Below are 23410 nucleotides of genomic sequence, written 5' to 3'. Positions count from 1 at the left end.
CATGAACTAATTACTCTTTTAAATGTAATCTTTTTAATTAGTTTAATTGAGTTTTTTTATTTAGTTTCATTTAGCTCACTCATTTGATTATCAAGTTCTGGTGATAATGGTTAAAAGCTCACTGGGGGGGACAATTTTCAAAAGCTGTGTTTTTTTTGCGAAAAGCTATTGAACATCTTCAGAAGACTTATAGAATAGTGCATACAGTATGTCGTATGGACCACTTTTATGAAGATGTTTTGAAGCACCAGGTCCTTTCATACAACTGTACAAACACGAGTGACCCGAGTAAATGACACATTTTTGGACTATCCCCCCTATAAACAAGAAGTTTGGTTAGTGGAGCCATTCTCAGAGCTGTGGAAAAAACCTGGGGTTCAGCCGGTGACTCGAGAGAGACGGATTTCACGACTGACTTGCTCAGGGGACAGCGGCCCCTCTCATTAGGTATTTATCTCTCGAGCATTAGGCTATGTAAGTAAGCCGCACAAAAGAGCTTTCACCTATTGCTCCAACTAACGGGAGGATTAAGGATTTGATTCATTTTTGTACTTCTTCCACTCAGTCTCCGAGCGACTGACGTTGATTCAGTGCACTGGATGCAATTCCTCTTCGACGGCGTAAATGTCTCCCAGGGGTGACGGGACAACGGATGGGAGCCTGTGGTTTATGGGAGCAGTACATCAGGAGCTTGCTGCCAGGATTCGAGGAATGCATGCATATCCATGCTTAATGACTTTGTGTGTGTGGCTCATGACAGCACAGCGATTATGACAGGATGAATGTGGCAGTTATTGTGGGCAATCAGAGGCAGCCGCAGCATGAATGGGCCAAGCAATGCTGGCAGTAGGGATACGACAGAACCGCTGGATCATTGCCTGGGCCTTTTGTCTCACGGAGCTGTGTTGTGTTAAAAAAAAAAAAAAAAAAATCTTACCCGATCCCACAACACACAGCGGATTCAATAGGCCCAGAGGAGAGACACTGTGCAAAAATCTCGGGTAGCAGTATTACTAGCAATTCTGCTTACATTAGCATTTAAAACAACCTTTAAGCGATTCCACATACTTCATTGTTCCTGCACTGTGCTGCGGCTGCCAATAAACAAGGGCTCTGTCCTTATTCGCCATGAATTTAAATCATAAGTAGGAATTGTAGGCTAAAACTACCACTCCTTGCATTCTCATTAAGAACTGCTGCACGACCTCTTTGAGAGGGAAAAAAAAGACATTTCAGCTCATTATTTTCCCACAGATCATGTTTAAATTGCAGCATGAATATATGCAAAAACATGAGGCGTTGAAAAATTGAGGCTGCTATGTGGCAATTTATCATTTGACAGAGGGTTTTCTGTCACAGGGTTTGATTTCTGTTTTTTCCCCTCTAAGTATGTCCAGTAAAATAATCTTTCCCGGGCAAGCCACAGTCTATTTAAAAACCTAAGACCACCTCTGTCAGAAAAGCAATTAAGTGTGAGAGTTTCATTTTAATTTAAATGAGATTATATTACAGTGGCTTGAAAAAGGGGGCTATTCAAATGAAAAGAGCATGAGTGTCTTCTCTTTATCAGGAACAGCAGTTCTGAGGCTTCAGTGAGATACAGAGAGAGAGAGAGAGAGACTGCCGGTATTTAGAGAGGCGAATTGCTTGTCCATTGCTCTGCTGGAGAAGAATCCCTTTAAGAGGAGGCATGTTGGTTTGAAGCCTTCAGATGAATTAATAACCTTTTTTTTCCAACTAGAAAAGACAATTATAAGCATCTCCTGGGCATTACAGTTGACAGAGGCATTTCTAAAGCCCATCCCTGACTAAATCTAGCTTCTCTTGGGAAGCGTAGCTATTCTACAGGCAACTAACAGGCCTTTATGTGCTTTATATTTTAAACTGCTTCACTCTCTTCACTATTGTGACTGCTCGTATCTTGGGTAATCAAGAGAAAGCTATTTTTGTTGTCGAAACGATGCCGCTACAGAATCCTTTCTCTTTCTGAACAATGAGCAGTTTTAGTTGACAAAACTTGCTTGCTTTTTATTCACGGTTATTATCTGGGTGATTTAATACGTCTTTTTTTTTTTTTTTGGAAATCTGTATGATAACATCTTTCTCCCTGTTTCTATCTTTCTCTCCGTCTGTTTAACCACTTGTTTCTTGTTTGTTTTCTCTCCCTGAAGCAGCAGATGAGCTGGGAATTGAGTTTATGGGTAAGAAAATTATATTATGATTTATATTTTTCTGTATTTTTTATTTTTTTTGAAAGATGGTTTAATTTTATATTTATATTATTATTATTATTATTGATATTTTATGACCCCATTTTATTTGAGAGACTACATGGACTATTTGTACTTTTAAAAATTAGTCACTGTAAAAAAAATATTGTTGGTTTAACTTAAAAAAGTAAGTAACCTGGTTGCCTTAGTTCATTGAACTGGAAAAAGTGAGTTAATACAATGAGAATGATTTAATCATCAGAAACTCAAAATTATATCAACTATATCATCTCAACTAAATAAATTATTTAAGTTGATTTGACAAAAGAAAAAATGTTGTGATTAATACACTGTAAAAAAAAATATTGTTGGTTTAACTTAAAAAAGTAAGTAACCTGGGTTGCCTTTAATTTTTAAGTTGATTGACCTGGAAAAAGTGAGTTAATACAATGAAGGAGAATGATTTAATCATCAGAAACTCAAAATTATATGTTATCTCAACTAAAAAAATTATTATAAATGTGATTTGACAAAAGAATATATGTTGTGATGACAAATCTTGAAAATATTTTTTACAGTGTGTAATTGTAAATGACTTATTATAAATGAGAAAAATCGAAGGCTCTATAGATTCATATAAATTGTAACCTCTGTGTAAATCTCTGTGATTTTAGACAGAAAAGCACACACAAGCTTCTGCCATTCTTGACCAACATTAATGTATACAAACACACATGATGCTCTCTGTTCCTCATAGAAGTGTAATGTTCTTGAGTTTCCATGGAAACAGAGCAAAAGAAATCTATTGTAAAGGCACAGGGCAGCATCTGTATGGGTGATGCAGTGTGTGTGTGGCTTATGCGTATACATGTCTGCTTGTGCTCGCCTGTGTATGTGGCTGTTAATTACTGCAAAGCCTTGAGGTGTGCACCTTGCTGAGGTGGCATGTTGCATAGCAAGTCTCTGGGGATAAGAAATATCACACAGCTAAGGGCTAAATACATGCCTTTACCTTAACAAACCACAATATCCACAGACTTAAAGAAGTGTCAACAATCAGGAGCCCAAAAAACTGCTGTGAAAATGGATTTTCCGCAAGCTTTTCCCGCTTCTGCATCCACACACCCTGCCCTAGCGTCCTCTCTCATGCGCCTGACAACTGAGCGTTTCTTTAAGTGAACGAGTGAATCCTGTGAAGTTTTCCATTAGTCGTGCTTCACACTCTCACCTCAAAATTTCCTCAAAACTGTCAGAGAAGGAGAGATAGCTTAAGTGGAACTGATATGCATTTCTGCTTCTCGGAAATGACTGCCTCAGTGATTTTAATCTGGATGGTGAGCGAGTCCAGTTGTTGGCCATTACGGAGCATGTTTTCTGTGAGAGAGAGAGAGGAGGTGGTGGTTGGGTGGGGGGTGCACGTGCACGTGCACATGAATGGTCAGCTCTGTGCATTTGTGGCATGAGAGAGAGCATGTGTATGTTTGTGAGGGGGTCTAGCCCAGAGAGTCTCCACCAAACTGCGGCTCAATATCCTGTGAGGACCAGTCTTTCAGTCCCTGCTATCCCCTTTTTTACCCAAGATTGATTCATAAAGATTATTCATGCAGATTATTCAAAGAGTCTGATGCAGTAGAACTACCTTAAGCTCAGACCTGAACCCCTTTTAATGGCTTTACGATGCATTGGATAACAAGATATAAGTCACACAACAAATCGTGATCACCATCAGTGGAACTTCCCCAAGAAGACTTGTTTGGGAGGATTAGCTCCTTATTAATCAGGGTTATCATCGTTTCAATTTAAAGGGTTAGTTCACCCAAAAATGAAAATTATGTCATTAATGACTCACCCCCACGTCATTCCAAGCCCATAAGACCTCTATTCATCTTTGGAACACAGTTTAAGATTTTTAGATTTAGTCCAAGAGTTTTCTGTCACTCTATTAAAAATGTATGTACGATATACTGTCCTTGTCCAGAAAGGAAATAGAGACATCATCAAAGTAGTCCATGCGACATCAGTGGGTTAGTTAGAATGTTTTGAAGCATCAAAAATACATTTTGGTCCAAAAATGACAAAAACTATGACATTATTAAACATTGTATTGTCTTCCAGGTGAACTAAAGAGAAGATTTTTGGGTGAACTAACCCTATTGAGAATGCTTATTAAAATAAACCACATGATGTTGGTTGTTCAAGATAAACTTTGAATGACGGATAAAGCCTTTTTTTTTTTTTAGCTGATGATGACTCGAATATACAGTATGGGATGTTATCGAAATATTCACTCCCCATTTTCATCTCAGAACTATGACCGCTTGATAGGTGCTGTTTTCAGACGCTCCCGTACATATTTGTCAGAGCGCTCTATGAAGAGAGTCAAAGGTTTCTTTCTACAACATGTTTTAGCATTGCAACCAGTGACAAACTCATGTATGTTGAGTGTGTGAAGAAAATGGTCACACAGAGGTGTTTTAGGTAGCAGTGGTGCATCCACTCAAGATTCTAGAGTTGTCATTCACCACGCTCACTTACTGTGTTCTACACATTAATCCCTTTCACACAGCAATCCCAGTAAATTACCGTAAAATTGCAGAGCGACTTGTGCTGTTCACACAAGAATTATAGCTTTTTACCAGTAACCAGCCCTTCATGCATCAGTTCCAAAATACCGTAAACTCTGTAATGATGTCATTAACTTGAAGTGACCTTTAAAGTTGTTGACTAGTCTCTTTATTCGCCCGGACAAGGAGAAGATGTTTAGCTTCGGTATCATGCCAATTTGAAGATGTTTGTAAACAGTCCTGAGTAAACGCGTCATCTGCATCATAATTTGATTAATGGTCCAGAGGAAATGGACTCTTAATGGATATTAATAGACTCTTTCAATGGCTTCTGATTGGTCCAAATCACTTCTTAGGTCAGTGCGTTCTGACCTCGTACGTGAAAAATACCAGTAATCTTCATTCCGTGTTCACAGTAATGTTACAACTTCCCTTACTAGTAAATTGCCGGAACCAATTTAACACTAGAAGTGCCAGAATTCCAAAACTACTAGAACGGCCACGAACGGTCATTTTGACCGTTAGATTCAAAACAGTGTTTATTTCATTGGCGAATAATTTTCATAATTTTATTTTCGTCAACCACATTTTTTCAAAGACGAAAACGAGACGATAACTAAATAAAAACTAGGTTTGAATGACAAAAATTATGTCGAAAATGTTAGTGGTCAATAGGCTAATAATAATAATAGGACTAGCAGAACTAGTGAACCGCCCATGCAGCAACAGCGCAGGACAGGGCAGCAGCGCTCACCAGGATCATCCGACATGAATGGATCATCTGGATCCGCCGTGTCTGATGATAGCAGCCGTCTCTTTTTCCTTGATGTGGACTCTGACTCTGAATCACTCTCTGATGATATATAGCCTATAGATAACGTAAGTATTATAGATAACTGTAGTCTGGTTTTATTTGCTTATTTCTGATCAACAACTAATGTAGAAATTATTATATAGCAAACACCGCTACAGAGGTGACCGGACGGACCTTTCTGTTGACAGTTGAGAGAGAACACGATCAACCGCGGAATATTTAACAAAAAAATATCGCGAAATTCGGTGCGGTCAATATGACCGTCTGTGGCCGAAATAGGTAAATATGTTCATTTTTTTTGTTTTGCCTTACGTTTTAGTAACTTAATTTATATGAAAAGCATTTTAAATGAAAATACAGACAATTTTAGGAAAAGTCAGGTACCAACAGGATTTTATTATTTTTTTCAACAAAGTTATTGTAGATATAAAATTCAAAACGGTCAAAATGACCGTTGTGGCCGTTCTAGTGTTAACGGTATCCTTGAAAAGGTCCTGCTGTTCACATATGATCTGTAATTTACCAGTAAAGACTGTATGTGTGAAAGGGGCTATTGTCTTATAACCGACAAAGTGTAAACTCGATTTAAATAAGAAATTAATATTTGGCGATTCAGAAAAGCATTAATTTTAATTTTATGGACCAAGAAGAAAGAAGACATTTCCCAGCATGCTATTAACTTATTTTCATTATTATCAAATCAGTAAATTCCACTTTGTGTAATGTAATGTCAGGTATTTCCAGTTCAATAGTGCTGGTTTCATATAAACCGTTCATTAGACAGATTCTTCCGGCAAGCGCATTTTAAGCCTGTCTGACCACTGACACATGAATGTTTAGCTGACAGCTCCCTGCATGTTTCTCTGCTGTCTATCCCCCATCATAAAATCAAATGTGATTGTGTGCACATTTTTGTGTCCTAGTTAAATATGCCAAAATGGTAGAACTAGCCAATTAGTTTTGAAACAGATCCTTTCCAATCATCTCTAAAAATTCTGATTCTCACACACTCGTTGATTTTCATTACACGAGAGTAGATGATAAAACTTCTATCGCCAAGATAAGCACAAACTAAGACATAGCTTTAAAGTAACCTATGCTTCTCCATCCATTTATGCTTCTTCCCATATGGTGGTGTGACTCTCCTTCTGTCCGGCAATAATGGCTGCACTGTACTTGGCGCGTCAGCACACACAATGCCTGCAACTACACTACAAAACTGCCCGGATAAGGTCGAGTAGGAGACATCTCTAGGATCTTCAAGTGGGCACCTTCCGTCCTCAGGGTTTCGTCAACGAGCCAAGAGGGCTCGACAGTGTCCCAGAGTCACCCCTCTCCGTCCCCCACTCAACTAAGCCCAGCTTACTGACCTCTACATCCCTCCTGCTGCTGAGACCTAACCACAATCTCGCAATCTCTCTGCAACCCAACCATACGCGCCAACCCGTTTGACTAAGGCTGTCGAGCCCCTCTGTTGTTATTAAAGTAGGTTTAATGGCAACGGTTCCGTATGGCATACTATCTGCCCAAACACCAACCCCCATTCACGCAATATACACAGGAACGTAATAACTATAAAACAAATAAACTAACAGACTCTTCAAGTTTTTCTAGACTTTTATGAAACCCTAGCGTGGTGGCCTGTACACAGCCTGCCAGAATATTTCCGTCTCAACCACAGCCAGTTGCTGCTCCTCTCTGCTGCTTCAGATAAATCCATTATTGAATCATTGAATTTTCCTTACAACCTACAAGAGCCAATTAGCTACATTGGGTTATTTTGTTCAATCTAGACTGGCATAGTGATGATGACTGTGAATAAAGCCTGAAGATGAGTGTGTGCTGTCTTTGTCTGTCTTTTCAGAGAGTGCAGAAACCTATCAGAGACAGATTCTGTCCATCTTCAGCATAGCCGTGGGGATTAGCCTGCTGGGAGTGGCTTGCATGGCTCTTTACTGCAAAAACAAGTGAGTCCAAAGTCCAAACCATCCTTGGGAGCTAGAATAACATTGTTTCAAGACAATAACAAGTTTTAGTGTTTTTGAAGAGACGTTGTGGATCAGTGACATGATGGTAATGTTTTCATCTTGGCTGGTGATTTAGTCAAACAAATATTAAAAATACAATTCATAATGACTTCTTTCAATTTTAACATAATTGGGTCACAATCTTTCAATTTTAACAAAACAGGTCATAATTGACCTCTTCCAATTTGAAAATGAAATTCTTGAGAAGAAAACATTATCATAATCATCATTTCTTAAAAAAAAATTAAGTTAAATTGATCAAAAGTTACAGTAAAGACATTTATAATGTTAGAAATGATTATATTTTAAATAAATGCTGTTCTTTTGAAATTTCTATTCATCATAGAATTGTTTTTTTTGGGGGGGGAATGGTACTCGACTGTTTTCAACATTGAAAATAATAACTTATGTTTTTTTGAGCATAAAATCAGCATATTAGAATGATTTCTGAAGGATCATGTGACACTGAAAACTGATGTGTAATCAGCAACATTAATGATGTTGAAAATTCAGCTTTCAAATTACATTTTAAAATTCAAGAATATTTCACAATATTTTTGTCTTTTTTGAACTTTTGACCGGTAGTGTGTGTGTAAATATATATATATATATATATATATATATATATGAAGAGTTCAGATGCAAAAGCCTCTAAGTGCCATTTGAAATTTTCTTCTAAAATGATCATTTTTATCAAGCTTGTATATTTAAGTTCAGTGATTTCACTTAAATGGCAATGAAGATTACCTATTAATTGTCATTTAAGTGAAATTACTGAACTTAAATATACAAGCTTGACAAAAATGGTCATTTTAGAAGAAAATTTCAAATGGCATTTAGAGGCTTTTGCATCTGAACTCTTCATATATATATATATATATATATATATATATATATATATATATATATATATATATATATATATATATATATATATAACATTTTTTACATGCATATAATTTGTCATTTTTTCTGTAAAATCACAAAAATAATAATTATAATTTGGCTTTTTCATGACAAGGTTAGTTGAGGTTGTAAAATGTCATATAATGCAACCCCCAAGAATGTAATAACATTTTCAAATTATTAATTCATTATATTTGTTGTAATAACGATTATATTTGAAATCAATAAGAATACAAAGGGTACATTTCTAAGGATTTGTATGTTTAAAACTATATTAAAAAAGATTATTGCTTTTCTCTTTTCTGTCATTGACATTTCTCATTGCACAAAATGAAATTGTGTGGTTTAAAAATGTATCAACACTTTACAGGAGACAAAGAGAGAAGCATCGAGCCCATCTGACCGAAATTCGCAACTTGAGAGACTGTAATGTCAACGCCTCTGGTCTTATGTCTAAATCCAGCCCCAGACTCGAGAGCACCCTCCAGCTTCAAAAGGTGAGCAGCCTCGCAGCTGCCGTTTGTTTATGTTTCAGAGCAAATTTGCATGACGTCCACATTTGTGCTGACAGTCCGCATAAAAAGCATACATGCCTATACCAAATATGTATATATATATATATTTATATATATATATATATATATAGTGTACGGTCAGAAAACAAGCCACCCACGTGTGCTGTTACGGAGATTCAAATAAAGTCCTCTGTGCATACCAGTAATGAATACAATTGGTCAGCAGGGTGCTGAAGGAATGATGCCCTCCTCGGCTTTACTGCTTTCCCACCTGCTCTGTAGATCCCTCAAGCTGACAGAAATAACACTGCTTGCAGCTCGGGGAGTAAACACTGCATCTATCTGATGCAACAGTCAAAGGCAGCCAGCCACCTAGCTGATGAAGAACTGGATGAATAGAGTTGCATTATCCAAACTTGAAGATTAGTCTCTCTCTGGAGCCACTTTGTGTTCATTCTCATCCCGTACATAAATGTTGACGGCTCACGTTCCCGTGTGCGCTGTCAGGTCCAGTGAGGGTGAAGAATCAAGCCTAAATTTTTCCCAATGGTTTATGTTAACATTTCCTTGCAAAGTCATTTGTACAAAAGTGCATATACTGCGTAAATGACACAGGGTGTAGCGTATCAGATCAGTGTCACTCTTGCTAATCCAAGCATGCAGAGAAAACCTTTAATTGGACCGCTTATATAATCGTCACGAAAATCTGCTGAGCCAGCAGCAGACGACTATAAAATTAATTTAGAAAGAGGCTGAGCTCCAGTCTTTTCTTCAGACTTCACTTGAAATCTGCATGTTTCATACCCCCCACCCCACAGTTTTTTTCCTTCTTTTTTTTTTTTTTTTTTTTTACATTTACAGCAGCCAGTACTGCTGTTCTGCTTCTCCTCCTCTGAGTTTTCTTGCCCTGCTGAGGCGCTGAAGGGGTGGTCAGAAATCATCCAATTTTCTTGTTGGAGAGAAGAACAATGCTAACAGGTCCCCAAGGAACCAGCAGTGTTAGAAGGACATGCTTTTTCAGCTGTAAGGCCCCAAACTAGTTTAAAGTCAAACTCAATCGTTTTAATGATGTTCCACAGGACAGGCAGAAGGAGGGAGATTTCAATAACTGGAAAAACAGCATTATCGACTGTCTTTTTCAGCTATGGGTTACTTATTGCGGGCTGCTCTCGGAGTGCTGTGCTGTAGTAAGATAATGGCTTTAATTTTAAGAAGGGGGAACAGAGAAAAAAACTTCAGGAATTCATTAATGTAATCTTGTCTGGGATTAATTCCCGACTGGGGTAGTCGAAAAGGGTGAATAATCAGTGTGTCTCGCTTAATCTGCAGTTTATATGTAAAGTCTAATTAAAGTGGCTTTCTCTGACTGAGGGGCCTGTATATCACAGAGTGAGCATCTATATACAGCCTCTTTTCCGAGTTCATGATCCCTTTATTTTGGCCTGTGCGTGTGTGTTCCTACTTTATCTGTCTGTAGTACAAGTGAGGGGAAGTGAGATGAGACGCTGTACCACACAAGAGTAAGCATACGCGTCATTTGCGGCGGGTCGTGTCCACACCACTTCATGAAATCGCTTGAGGCAGGGATGTGTATAATACAGAGTAAGCTTCTGAACAGGCGTTTTCATTTTGTTAGCGCGTGTTATAACGAGTGGCAATCCGGCACTGGAATTAGATTTGAATGTTTTTGCTGAGTGGTTGTTGCAATTGTCATCGTTGGTGGAAAGCCAGACTGTTCTAGGCACGAAACAAAATGCAAACAAATGTGTTCCCATTCCTCATATCACTACCATTCAAAAGTGAAATAAATAAATGATTTTATTCAGCTAGGATCCATTCAATTGATCGAAAATGACAGCAAAGACTTTTATACTGTCACAGATTTCTATTTCAAATAAATGTGTTTATACACAGCAATATTAAGCGGCACAACTCTATCAACATTGATAATAATATATCAAAATGATTTTCTAAAGAATAATGTGACACTGTAAACTAGACTAATCACTGCTGGAAATTCATCTAAATTAATTTCACATTACACTTTTTACTTTTTGTTTAAATAAATTCAACCTTGGTGAGCATAACATACTTAAAAATGTACTGACCGCAAACATGTAATGAATGTACACTACAGACTTAATAAAATAATAGGATGATATTAGGATGGACCCCAAACCAAATGTAAAAAAAAAAAACACTGCGGGACCAACACATTATAATTAAGCCCCAGTCGCTGATCCATGCATTCATCCACTGACCTACAAAATCCTGGCCAGACAGTGGCAGTTATTTATAACAAAATTATTCAGGCATGTGAAATTTGTTTGAAAGAGTGATTGCTCTCTCAATCCAGTGTGTAATGATAATTCAGCAAGCTAATTTGCTACTGAAATTGTTTTAAATAATTCTATGGACTTTTCTAATTGCAATGTTACGTATTTCAAATTTGACTAGGGTATGAACAAATGCTCTACTACAGACCTGATCTGCCTAATCAAAACCATAAAAGATAATTCCAAACGATTTTTGCATAACCTCATGAAGTGAGCCTTTAACATTTCACGACATCACAGCCAGCACTTCTGTGCATGCACTCATCCAACTTTCTCACTTTCTAACTCTCACACCCATGAGACATTCACACATGGATAGAAAGAACCATGAGTCATACATGCATAGGAATGATAATCACTGAGGTCATCTATTATATAGTTCTGTTCGCTTGCAATAATATATGTTATTTCCTATTTGTCTCTACAGAGCAGAAGAGCCCATGGTTTCTCCTCTCCACTGGCGGCCAACATAGTTCTCAACAGCTCCAAAGTTTCCCTACCAAATCATAATCGCAGTCTCTCCATGGGGAAGCGCTGCAGGTACTTTCCCAGAGCTATTGTAAAACTTCTAACACTCTGTCCTTTTCCACAGAAGTGAAAGCAATGGAGGAAGAAATTTAATCAGCTCTCAATATGGCACCATATGTTAACAATGAACCACTTGAAATAATTATAATAATTGTACTAGGTAACAACCATGATGATTAGCATTTCTGAATTATCGTGCAATAAATTTTTTCCACAGAAGTAATTTTCAAGCATTTATTTATTTTGAATTCTAGCATTTGAGCCAGGTGGTTGTAGCTATAATATATATATATATATATATATATATATATATATATATAGCTTTTTTTTAAATCTTTGAAATAATCTGTGATCTTTGTCTTCTCACTTTGGAAGCTTATATATGTTTCTACAGGAGCTGCTCCTTCTCCTCAAGTCCCGCCCTAAAACACAAGGTAACCAATCACCGAGCTGTCTCAAAGTGGACTCCACCCATCTCTAGAGCTGGCCATCATCTCATTGGAGGATCTCGAGATTCTCTTCATTCCTATAAACATCTCCAGGAGGTGGAGGTCAATGACGTGATGCCACAATATTTGAGAAGGTGAGCAATAAAATGCAAAAAAAAAAAAAAAATACAAACACACTTTGCATTAATAATAAATAAAAGGCTAGTTATAATGCATTAATAATAAATAAAAGGCTAGTTATAAAATATATATATATATATATATATATATATTAGGGCTGTGAAACGATTAATCGCAATTAATCGCATCCAAAATAAAAGTTTGTGTTAATGTATGTGTATGTAGTGTGTATAATTATTTTGTATATATAAATACACACACATGCATGTATACTTTTAATATAGACATATTTGCATGTATATATTTTATATATATTTATACAAAATTTATATTATACGTAAATATAAATATTTTATATATTAATAACACATTTTTCTTAAATATACTTGCACATATGTGATAGTGATTATAGTATAGTGATTCTAGTGATTCTAACTATTCTTTATTCTTTATTTTAGTTCATATTTCTTAATCAGATTTGCTAAATACAGCAGAGCCATATGCAATGATTTATGAACAAAAAATACAATTTTAAAATGTACTCTGTGGTCTATTGGTAGCCATTTTAAAGTGCTCGAAACCGGAGTGATATGGCCTCTCTTACGAGTACCTGTCAAGAGTCTCGCAGCTGCATTTTGGACCGATTGTAAGCGATTAATTAATGATCTATTTATGTCGACGTATGGTGTGTTACAGTAGTCTAGTCTTGTAAATATAAAAGCATGAATGAGTTTTTCGAGATCACGCATGGTCAGAAATGGTTTCACCGTTGCTAATAATCTCAAGTGATAAAAAACAAGACTTAACCACAGAATAAATCTGTCTCTCAAACTTGAGATCACTATCAAACAAAACCCCTAAATTTCGAACTAATGTCTTACAGAAAGGGGCTAGATCACCCAGATCAACAGAATTATTTGAAACTCCAAAAAATTTAAGGATAGCCATGATTTAATGTCATGTAAGCAGTCCCACAACAAATTTGGTTTTTGCTATTATTTTTCAGAGGGAGATAAATTTGCATATCATCTGCATAAAAGTGAAAAGGGATTCCATGTTTCCTAAGAATTGACCCAAGTGGTAACAAATACAATGAGAACAAAATTGGGCAAGAAAGGACCCCGAATGTTAGAACAACGTATTTATCTTTAGTTCTCGTCCTTGGTGTTAACAGGCCTTTGCTCTTGAATTTCCGAGCAATGTTCTTATTACCGCGCCAACTTGATCCAGCTTCACAGCGACTTGTAAACTCTGCTCACTGCCAAACTCTCTCTATTTGACCCATTTCCATTCTTAATACATTCTTAAACAGTGCCGCTTTGAGCTTGGAGACTCATTTAAAGGATGTGATCAAGCACATATGCACCAACGCTTACAGATTGGGGTTGTCTTTTTCCCAGTGTGTCAGCGGCAGGGATCTCGTTTTATTCCTGTTTTATTTTGTTAATTCTGCTGGATTACCTCGACTTTTGCTTAATTAATTTGTGTCTGAAAGCACAACCAGTGGGTTACCCCTCTATTCAGCTATTGTTATTATTGTTCTTGATTAATTAAATATTGATAAGCCTTTCTGAACCTTTCTTAGTCCAGTCTTGGCCGGCCCAGAGAGAGACGGGCTGGTGCTGAACTGACCTATTTCTAGACTTAACTGCTTTAAAAGACCAACACCATCCCTGAACCTTTATCTTGTTGCCATGGAGACACCCTCTAGTCTAATGGTGGGGGGGAAAAAGATGCGAGGAGAGGAGGGAAAATGGGCACGCACAGCTCACTTATTCCCTTTCCTATGACAGCAAGACCCCCACAGAATGTTGTCAGTGTTATATATATATATATATATTTAAAAAATAAAAAGGATTCTGCAAAAAGACATATTTACCTGTCAGAGATGAAATATGGATTGAAACTGTGTGTGCCATCGGTGCAGTTATATTTAGATATTGTTTTGATTTGCTAAGATCTGCCGGATTAACCTGCAGCTAGAATACACTTCTAATACCCGTGCATTGTGTTATAGGGCTCAATTATTTAAGCCCTGTTATTTAACAGTCTTTGATGTCAGACAATAACTCAGTGGTTAGATGAGCTGGGGTTTCTGGGAAGTGACAAAGCATTTTTGATGTGTCTGATTTGGTGTTATGTAAAACTGTATTTAAATGTCATCTTTTCAAGGTTTAGATGAGAGTGTGATAACTGCTAGTTTGAATCCTTAACATCAAGTAAGCCACAATATTTCCTATGATTTTCTGACAAAACCCTAGGTAAACTCGGGTCGGGTCACGTCGCAAGATCTGAGTGTTGCTCCACAGCAGTTTCTCAGCCAAAAAACAAAATATGTTTTGCCTTTTTACCACAAGGTGTGCTGGATTCGATAAGAAGTCTCCTCTTGCAGATCAAAACCACAGCTAAATCAACTTGTGTGGTCTTCATAAAATCATAGGTCTGGGTGAGGAATACACAGGCTTTGATAAGAATGGCTTAAATCTTTGATAAAGCCATCGGAAGAGAGAAAGTGTTCAGTGTTAAAGTCTGCATTAAATTAAAAGTCTAACCATTTGTTATAGATCTTTTTGTTAACAATTCAACTGTGCATACATCTCTCTCCTTTTTTTTCTTTATTCGGATATTTCGTTGAAAACGAAAGAGTTATCTCTGGTGACGTATGCAGGACTTGTCTAGTCATTTAATCCTCCAATCTGCACTATTGCGTGCCATGTTGAAATTTCAAAAAACAAGTTCCTGTCCTACATTTTTTTTCTTTTTTAATAATTACTTACACTTAGATGTATGACAGATTCTTTACTACTTTCATTTCATTGTAACTTATGCAGCAAGGTCCTTAAAAAGTCTTCAGTTCAGTTGTATCAAATTTCATAATTCATAATAAGTCTTAAATATTTTAAATGAGACAAGAAAGGTCTTGATTATCAACCAAATTGAATAAGATTAGCTATATATATATATATATATATATATATATATATATGTATATGTCATTTTTAATATTTAATTTAACCTATATTTAATATTTTAAAATACAATAATTTATTGGCTAATCCCTTTTCTTAAAAAAATGGTTTAATGAGATTTATCATTTTATAAATATTTGTGTTTTTGTCAGAACCTATTATTTTAACTATAAAGTTGTATAAATCATGGTACTTTCATTTTATGGTTTGCATGCCCACCCAAATGAAATTATTTGTGCAGACCTGTAAAGAAAATGTCTTAAAAAAGCCTTAAATAAAAGCTGCCGATTATACATGATTACACTGAGATTCAAAATTCCCACCACCTTGAAATAATTTGATCTCTGCAGTGATTGTTTTTTTGTTTTGTTTTTCGTCTATAAAATGATTGTGGCCGAGCACTTTCCTTCATGTGTAACGGACAAAATCAGTGTAATGTTAAAGAGATGTAAGTACTAATTCCCTCGGTTTCTCGCTCTCTAGGTGCCAGTCCCACTCGGGAAGCAATCAACAAAGCCGTTGCAATTTGAATATGCAAATAATGCTCTCCGCCCATTCTAAAGGAAAGATGGGCTACACCGATGTTCCGTGCACTCGTCTTGACCAGGGAAGCACCTTTCCTCCCCCTTCTTTCCGAGCCCACTCCGTACCCATTATCCCCTCAGTTCAGGGACCTGATTTTGGGGATGGAGGCGGGAACAAGCTGCACAACAGGGGTAGGGGAGCTTCCAGCTACAACCTAATCAATCCCGAGGCTGTGGCAAATCCCAGCCGATCACTTGCCAGCTCCTCTATGGTGCAGGATCCACAGACACTCACCTGCTCCGAGTCTGCACTGATGTCAAGGGGCCAAATCAAACACAAAAGCCTTGTTACCTACACAACGGCCTTGGGATCAGACACAAGCTCTAGGAGAGCAAAGACTGTAATTTCTATGACCGTACTGGGATCAGGGGTGAAAACCACGCAGTCTGCTGCCAAACTGCTGTGCAAGGCTACCGGAGGAGAGGAGGATCGGCCTACTTTCGGGGAAGCGCCGCAGGGGGACGTTTTACAAACCCCATTTGTGGGGGACGAAAAAGACAGCTCCTTTTCCAACTGGGATAGAGGTGTGTCCTGCCATACATATCCCAAGAGCTGATTGGATAAATGAAAAGATTGCTTTGGAAACTCCATGGTGGTGTGGATGGGACTGTGACGTCCCCGCTTGTGCGAGACACTTACTTTTGGAATTATTTTACTGCATTGTGAAGTACCACAACTACTGACAACTGAACTTTAAACACTGCATTACTGACAACACAATGTGAATAGATGCGAGTGAATGAAGACTTGGTGGGATGCTGATCTTAAGAGATATCGAAAAGGATTTATATGCCACTATTTAACAAAAAGCTTCAATTTAGAAACCAAATAGTGTGTCATCTCAATGTTGTTTCTCTACTGTAAAGAAAAAAAATATATAATAGATGTCAAAACTATATGTATGTCATATATTCCATGTATATGACATACCGAGTGACAAAAATAAAGATGCAAAACATGGTAATGCCGAAGCTTTTTTCCAATAACTGCTGTTCTATAGTCTCAGCCCAGCTCTGTCTTTTTTTGTCTGTTTTGCTTGAGGTCTTGAGAAGAAAAAGGCAGTTTCTGAATAAAATCTGAATGTCACCCTGTCATTTGATCAGAGAGTATCTGCCCGTAACCGTACGATCGATGTTGTGTGTCTCACACCTTCTGTTTTCAGCAGAGAGCTCGCTGAGCGCCGCAACCAGGTATCTGCAACTATCGCCTGAAACGATCCAAACGAACGTGCTGAACGGAGAGAAACCGGCAGAGTCACCGTCTGTCTCCATGGCAACAGAGATCGGAATGCAGCAGACTCTCTATCCAACAAGACCATCAACGGATTTAATCATTTACTTGTTTATCTCCTGTGAAGTAGCTCTTGCTAATTAAGCCCAGACTCATTATTTTGCATCAGCTATTTTGAAACCGCAAAAGGAGGGCTAAAAAAGTTTCCTTAACTAGCTCTTTTTTTTTTTTCAGGTGAGGCTGGAATTAATCAGCAGAAACATTAAAGCACGGTGTAATTGATGTCTCTCGTCGTGTTTACCTCAAACGAGTGTGACACGAGCAATCGCACCCCGAACGCTTTATGAATTATCGGGCTAATTTTCTGAGCGTGAGCCACAGCGTGAGTTGACATTATAATCCATACAAGAAGAAAAAAAACGCAACCTCTGGCTGTCTGCGCCAACAATTTCTTCCACTAGAGCCCAACAAAGCAACATTTGGCTGGTGTTCTTTTAATTAATTCGCAGACAAACATATTTGTTTTGGTTTAATGCACCGGGTCTCTCCGCAGATCTTGTGTGAGCTATTGGCTTTGAAACTCATAATGAGTGATCCATTCATTTTGTGAGAACATTACACATGTTCATCCAACAGCTTAATATTCAATCTCAAGCCAATCTTTGCTCCGGTGGGAGCGAGCCACGAAAACAATGATGTAATGTTAAAAGTGTCGGAGTCCTGTGTGCATGATTTGTTGTTTTTTTTTTTTTTTTTTTGGTAGAACACCACAGACCTGTGCTATTGCATCTGTTTGAGTTTCTGAAGAGCGGACCTATTTCTCCTCTATGCTGATATATTAATAATGGCAGGATGTTTCTTCATTCTTCAGGCAGGCTTCTAACATTAGAGAGAGTGCAACAGTGGTAGACCAACAGATGCTGGTGAGAAAGGAGTGCAGAGCTGTATACAAAGCGCAGAGAATAGACGCAATGAGGGCAGTGGCAAGAAGTGAAACGTATCTGTCACCTGGAATGAGCTGCAGAAACTTATAAATGACTCTTTTCGCAGTAATGTTATTTTTGGCTTGTCTAGTTACATTGTCTTGATTTGTCTGAAGAATTCACTCTCTCTAGACTGTTCGCACTGGCCCATAAAATGTATAATTTTCTAATAACCAAAACACTTTTGCAATTCTATTCACAGCCCGAAACAAAAGACGCTTTCTGATGGATGACTAGTTTTTTTCATTATTCAATAGATAAAAGATAATGAATAATGAGTGCATTCAGTGATATGTTAAATAACAGATTGCTTATTTTAAATAGCTTTGTTGGATGTGAAGGATGTGAAGAACTTCTCATGTTCAGAAACAAACACATTTTATATTACAAATGGGATACTTAAGCAATATCACTTGCAAATCAGTGCAGTGAAATAGAAGTCATTTGCACTGTATTTATCATGTGATAAATGTGTCTTAAAATGTTATTATTGCTAACCATGTTACCAAGGCATCATTTATAAAGGCATTTAAAGGCTCGGTCAGTAGTTATTTAGCTACTACTGGTCTTTGTGTACTTTAACTATCTATAGTGTTAGAAGCTGCGCTGTCATCAATTGATGTGGTTCAGAATGATTGTGGAAAGGTAGTGTGACAAACGATCATTACAATTAGGGTTAGGGTGTAGGGGTTGGGTTAGGGTGGTTCAACCAGAAAGACTCGGGAGAATAAATACTGTAACAATAAATACATCTATTGATAGCCCAGCAAGCAATAAAAAGTTCTTTGGCGCAGGTCCCGTCCATAGCTCGCAATCCGAGGGTCCGGACTCTGCATTTCCTGCCTGAAGACGAAGGCAGGGGCGTAGCCGACCCCCTGGGAGGTATAGTAAGGGACCATCCTCGTGGTGGTGGTGGGGAGCTTGAAAGGGAAGGAACCATCTTGGAGGTCTGTGGGGAGGATGGAGGTCAATGGAAGCGTCAGCATCTGCGAACTCAAACACGTGTAAGTACCTGTCTTTTATACCGTAAGTATTAGATACGATTGGATAGATGAGAAAGTAATTAGTGACCCAACAATTAAGTCTTCCTGGCAGAACTTAACGCTAAAGCTTCCATGGGTCTCCAGTCCTGCAGAGTTCATCTCCAAACCCATTTAATCACACCTGAACCAGCTAATCAAGGTCTTGATAGGTATTTTAGAAACTTCCAGACAGGTGTGTTGAAGTAAGTTGGAGCTAAACGCTGTTAGACAGTGGCCCTCCAGGACTGAGTCTGGACACCCATTGCAACCTGCAGCTGTCCCTGTGTCATTAATTACCTTACCTGTCCAACCAAACAAAACAAAACAAAAAAAGCTACTTTTTTTTGGAAAATACTGCATCTCATCAAAAAGCGACAGGTGTGTACTTGTTAACTTTAATGAGGAAAATAACAATGACAATTGAATTCAACATAAATATAAAACTTACAATATATAAATATAAAAATTCATTGCAAAATATGTATGTATTTACCTGAGTTATTATAGTTAACTAAAACTAAAACCACAAAAACCTTCACCACTTGCAATAAAATTAACTTGAATAAAATAGTTTTAAAATAAACTGAAAATATATTACTTAAAATACATTTTCATGATTTATCACAACATTTTTTTCTTTTGTCAAATCAACTTAGATTGTGTATGTGATTGTATAACATAATATTTTGAGTTTATGTTGATTAAATCAATCTCTATGTATTAACTCACATTTTTACTTCAATGAACTCACAATTAAAGGACAAGTTCGGTATTTTAAAATTAAAACCCTGTTTTAAGATAATTTCTGATGAGATAGAATGGTTAAGATTGTTTTTTAGACAAATGCTGCTGTCCCGAGAATTTTCAGTTTCTGTGGTTGCACCCACAACCTTCACAATGGTTGCATGGGTGCACAGGAACAATCCTTTATAAAACACATACAACTTTAGTTTACAAAGACGTGAAACTCACCGAGTGGTCTTTGGGTGTTCACTGACATGCTCACACAAAAATGCAGAAGATGCTTTCCAACAGGTTTTATCGTAGTTTTTGTACTATATATTTATGCTATACATTTTATTTAAACAACACAGAAAAAGCGACAATTGTGCATATAAATTACTGTACATGGGCTTACAGTACAACCTGTTAGAAGTTTTTCAAGATCCTTTTGTGATCTTCATTTTACACTTGTTGATGCAGAGCAGGTCATCTTAAAAGTGCCGTTGGAGCTATACCTATCTCTGTAAAACGGTCGTTGCTGGTAGGGAATCGCAAGATGGCCGCTCAAACACTTCCGGTGGCTTCACTGCCTGGTGGCAGTTTAGAACGTCATGAGCTCCAGTCATTATGTAGATCAGTGGGATTAGGTCATGGCTTCAAACATTGATGCTGTAAGGCCCAACTTGATCGATCCAATGGCGGCATTCGATCAGTGGGTGAAGGTCTCTGCGCGTTACTGTCTTTCCGTGATTAATTGAAATACATTTTCTCATTTTCCCGTTATTTCATCTGACTGCATAAATGAAAAGGTTTTAATAATATCTGTGCATCATTAAATGTAAGCGAATGTTTGACTATTCTTTTTAACTCTTTATTGAAATATCAAAGCCGGTTAGAATAAAATCAGTTGTTTACCATTTATTATGTCAGTTAAATGCATCATGTCAATTTCATAATCAATTCAAAGATAATCAATTCAATGACATCAAATGAGTAAAAGATGTAGGTTAAACCCGACATTTAGATCTTGAGTTACAAAACGCGCCGAATCCTTTGCTGCATTTCATTATATAGACAGAAATTTTGGAAATTTGCATTCAGAGGTTACAACTTTTGAGAAGAGAAGGCCATTTCCTGAGAAGCCACACCCTTGTGTGTGCAAGATATTTCTAAACTATTAAGAACTTTATTGGTTTACTTCTTTGGAAATGAGACATTTATACCAGTCGCACTGAGACATTTCAAATGATACCAAACATGTATAAAATTGTATGATACTTGTTCATATTAAAACCACATGGATTGTGGGTGTTTCAGGTTTTCTCAGCATGAGAGGAGTGGGGGAGAGAGACAGAGATGTATTCTGAGGTGAGATGTATTCTGAGATGACTGTCTCAAATGGTGATGCCAACTTCACAAGAGTGAGTTCAAAAGTTAATTTCCTTTGTTCTCGAGTAGCTCTTTCTTCCAGTTCTTCCAATGCCATTGATTCCATTGATTAACAACCTTGTAGCTCACAGAAGAGCACCAAAGTACTGAATTCCATTTAATCAGGTAGTGATGTGAAACTAACTATACATGGTTAACATTGAGCATGTCCAAGGGGGACATAATATATCAAAGAGCTCTTCATACAGCAGATGAAAGGTGTATATATGCACAACAGACGGACTCTGAATTCCTCCCAGGTGAGACAGAGCTATTTTGATGTGAAGTTGACAGTGAGGTTGATTACATACAGAGGAAACTTATGATTCTCAATGATTATGGAAATGTGACTAATCATAACTCTACTGTTCACAAGGAAATTTTATATTTGTTGTAAGTGTTAAAGGAACATGTAGTAGTAAATTATTTAAGATTTGTTTTAAATTTGACTAACACTCACAAACTGACAAACACACATTTTATTCCATGTCTAACCATAACAACGCACAAATTGTCTCAATAAAATCAGAGAGTTGATTAAAAATTGCTCCGGTGAGTATTTTGACCTAGGTAGGACTTAAACTCGGTATGTGAAATAAAACTCTGAAATTTTAGCTGATTTTGCAACTCATTCCATGAAGTTGGAGCACTGTAACTAAAAGCAGTTTTGCCAAACTCTGTTGTAGTTTGTGGAACATCATACAGTATGTATCTACTTTATCTTAGATTGTATTTCGATTTACTAGGTGCTAAGAGTTAAATATGAAGGAGTGTGTCCAGTTATTGATTTGTACACAAAGGTCAACCAATGTTTGAGCCTTCTTGTGTTAAGTGAGGGCCAACCAATCATTTCATATTATACACAATGATGGACAGAGTACTTTGCATGCAATATAAATCTCAGTGCTGAATGATACACAGAATCCAATGATTTCAACGGAGTCTTTTCTTGGCTTTCTTTGTAAAGCAAGAGCTGTTTCTAAAGAAAAAAAAACAGCTTTAATTTCAATAGTGAGTAACTGTTTAATATGCAAATCAAAAGACATGTTTTCCTCCAATACAAATCCCAAAGTTTTACTCTATCATTTCAAGCCAGAGTCTGATGCTGAAACATTAGAAGAAGTGAAGCACAACCTGAGAAGGAAGTTTCTAAGTGGTACTTTTTAATTTAGTTTGTTTTGCAATGAAAACCATAGGCAAGCATTATGCCAATTTAGGGTTCTCAAGTGTAACGCATTGGCCGTGAGACACACAATTCAACCTTTTCACGTATTTCTCATGCTGAAAATGTAATTCCAACCAATTTGTCCTGCAAGCTTTATATATAACGTTGTATACGAGGTGCAGGCACACAAAGTGAAGATTCCTGCCGCCAGCACGTGTCTTCGCCATATTGCATTCGTTAGGCAACATAGATGCGTGAACACAGTACACTAAAACATTCTCGGCCACTGTATGTTCGTTACTAGGTAACCAACAACCAAACCAACCAATGCGAACACACGTCGTGAGGGAGAACAGAGAGAAAGCTCGTCTAACATTTTTAGGCTAGAACATTTAATATATAGCCCATCGTATACATTATTATTGATGCAGTCAAAAACTACTTTAAAACCAGGCCAGAAGCTTTAGCTCAGTTTGGCTAGCTTACGTTATCTGAGACTAAGAGAAAATTTTATAAGAGGAACACACACACACACACACACATCTTAATGTTCTCAATTTGTTCGATAAATCATTATACCATATTGATTAGACACATTCAAAATGCAAAAATTTGTTATATTTTTGTCATTTTTTATTTGTAATTTTGAAATATAACATTAAAGAATATTGATGTGATGAATTGCTCCTTTGTCAGATTTACCAATTGTTATTTCAGTTTCAGTAATTATGAACAATGGGTAAAATTGGGGGGCGGGGCTCCATTAGGGCTCCTCCCCTAACCGCTTGTGATCTCACTCCAAGCTTTTGATGAAACTTGAGAACCCTGCCAATATG

General features: G+C 37.3%; 1 protein-coding gene across 3 annotated transcripts in view; it reads left to right on the top strand.

The window, feature by feature from the left end:
* The window catches only part of nrg3b (neuregulin 3b), a 147291-nt gene extending 130174 nt beyond the window's left edge, over window positions 1-17117 (top strand). Inside the window, exons 4-9 of one of the 3 annotated variants that reach the window (XM_039664949.2) lie at window positions 2175-2201; window positions 7453-7555; window positions 8892-9018; window positions 11800-11912; window positions 12295-12483; window positions 15922-17117. In XM_039664949.2, the coding sequence (XP_039520883.2) occupies window positions 2175-2201; window positions 7453-7555; window positions 8892-9018; window positions 11800-11912; window positions 12295-12483; window positions 15922-16579 (1217 nt within the window). In that variant the 3' untranslated portion in view covers window positions 16580-17117. Of the gene's footprint in view, window positions 1-2171; window positions 2202-7452; window positions 7556-8891; window positions 9019-11799; window positions 11913-12294; window positions 12484-15921 lie in introns of all 3 variants that reach the window. The other 2 variants (XM_039664948.2, XM_089122212.1) reach the window with 2 other exon arrangements.
* The last annotated feature ends 6293 nt before the right edge of the window (window positions 17118-23410 follow it).

This window comes from Pimephales promelas, chromosome 17 (genome assembly GCF_988280905.1).
Source record: "Pimephales promelas chromosome 17, fPimPro1.hap1.1, whole genome shotgun sequence".
NCBI lineage: Eukaryota > Metazoa > Chordata > Actinopteri > Cypriniformes > Leuciscidae > Pimephales > Pimephales promelas.
Note: the sequence above shows the minus strand (reverse complement) of the source record. Positions and strands in the feature narration are given on the sequence as shown.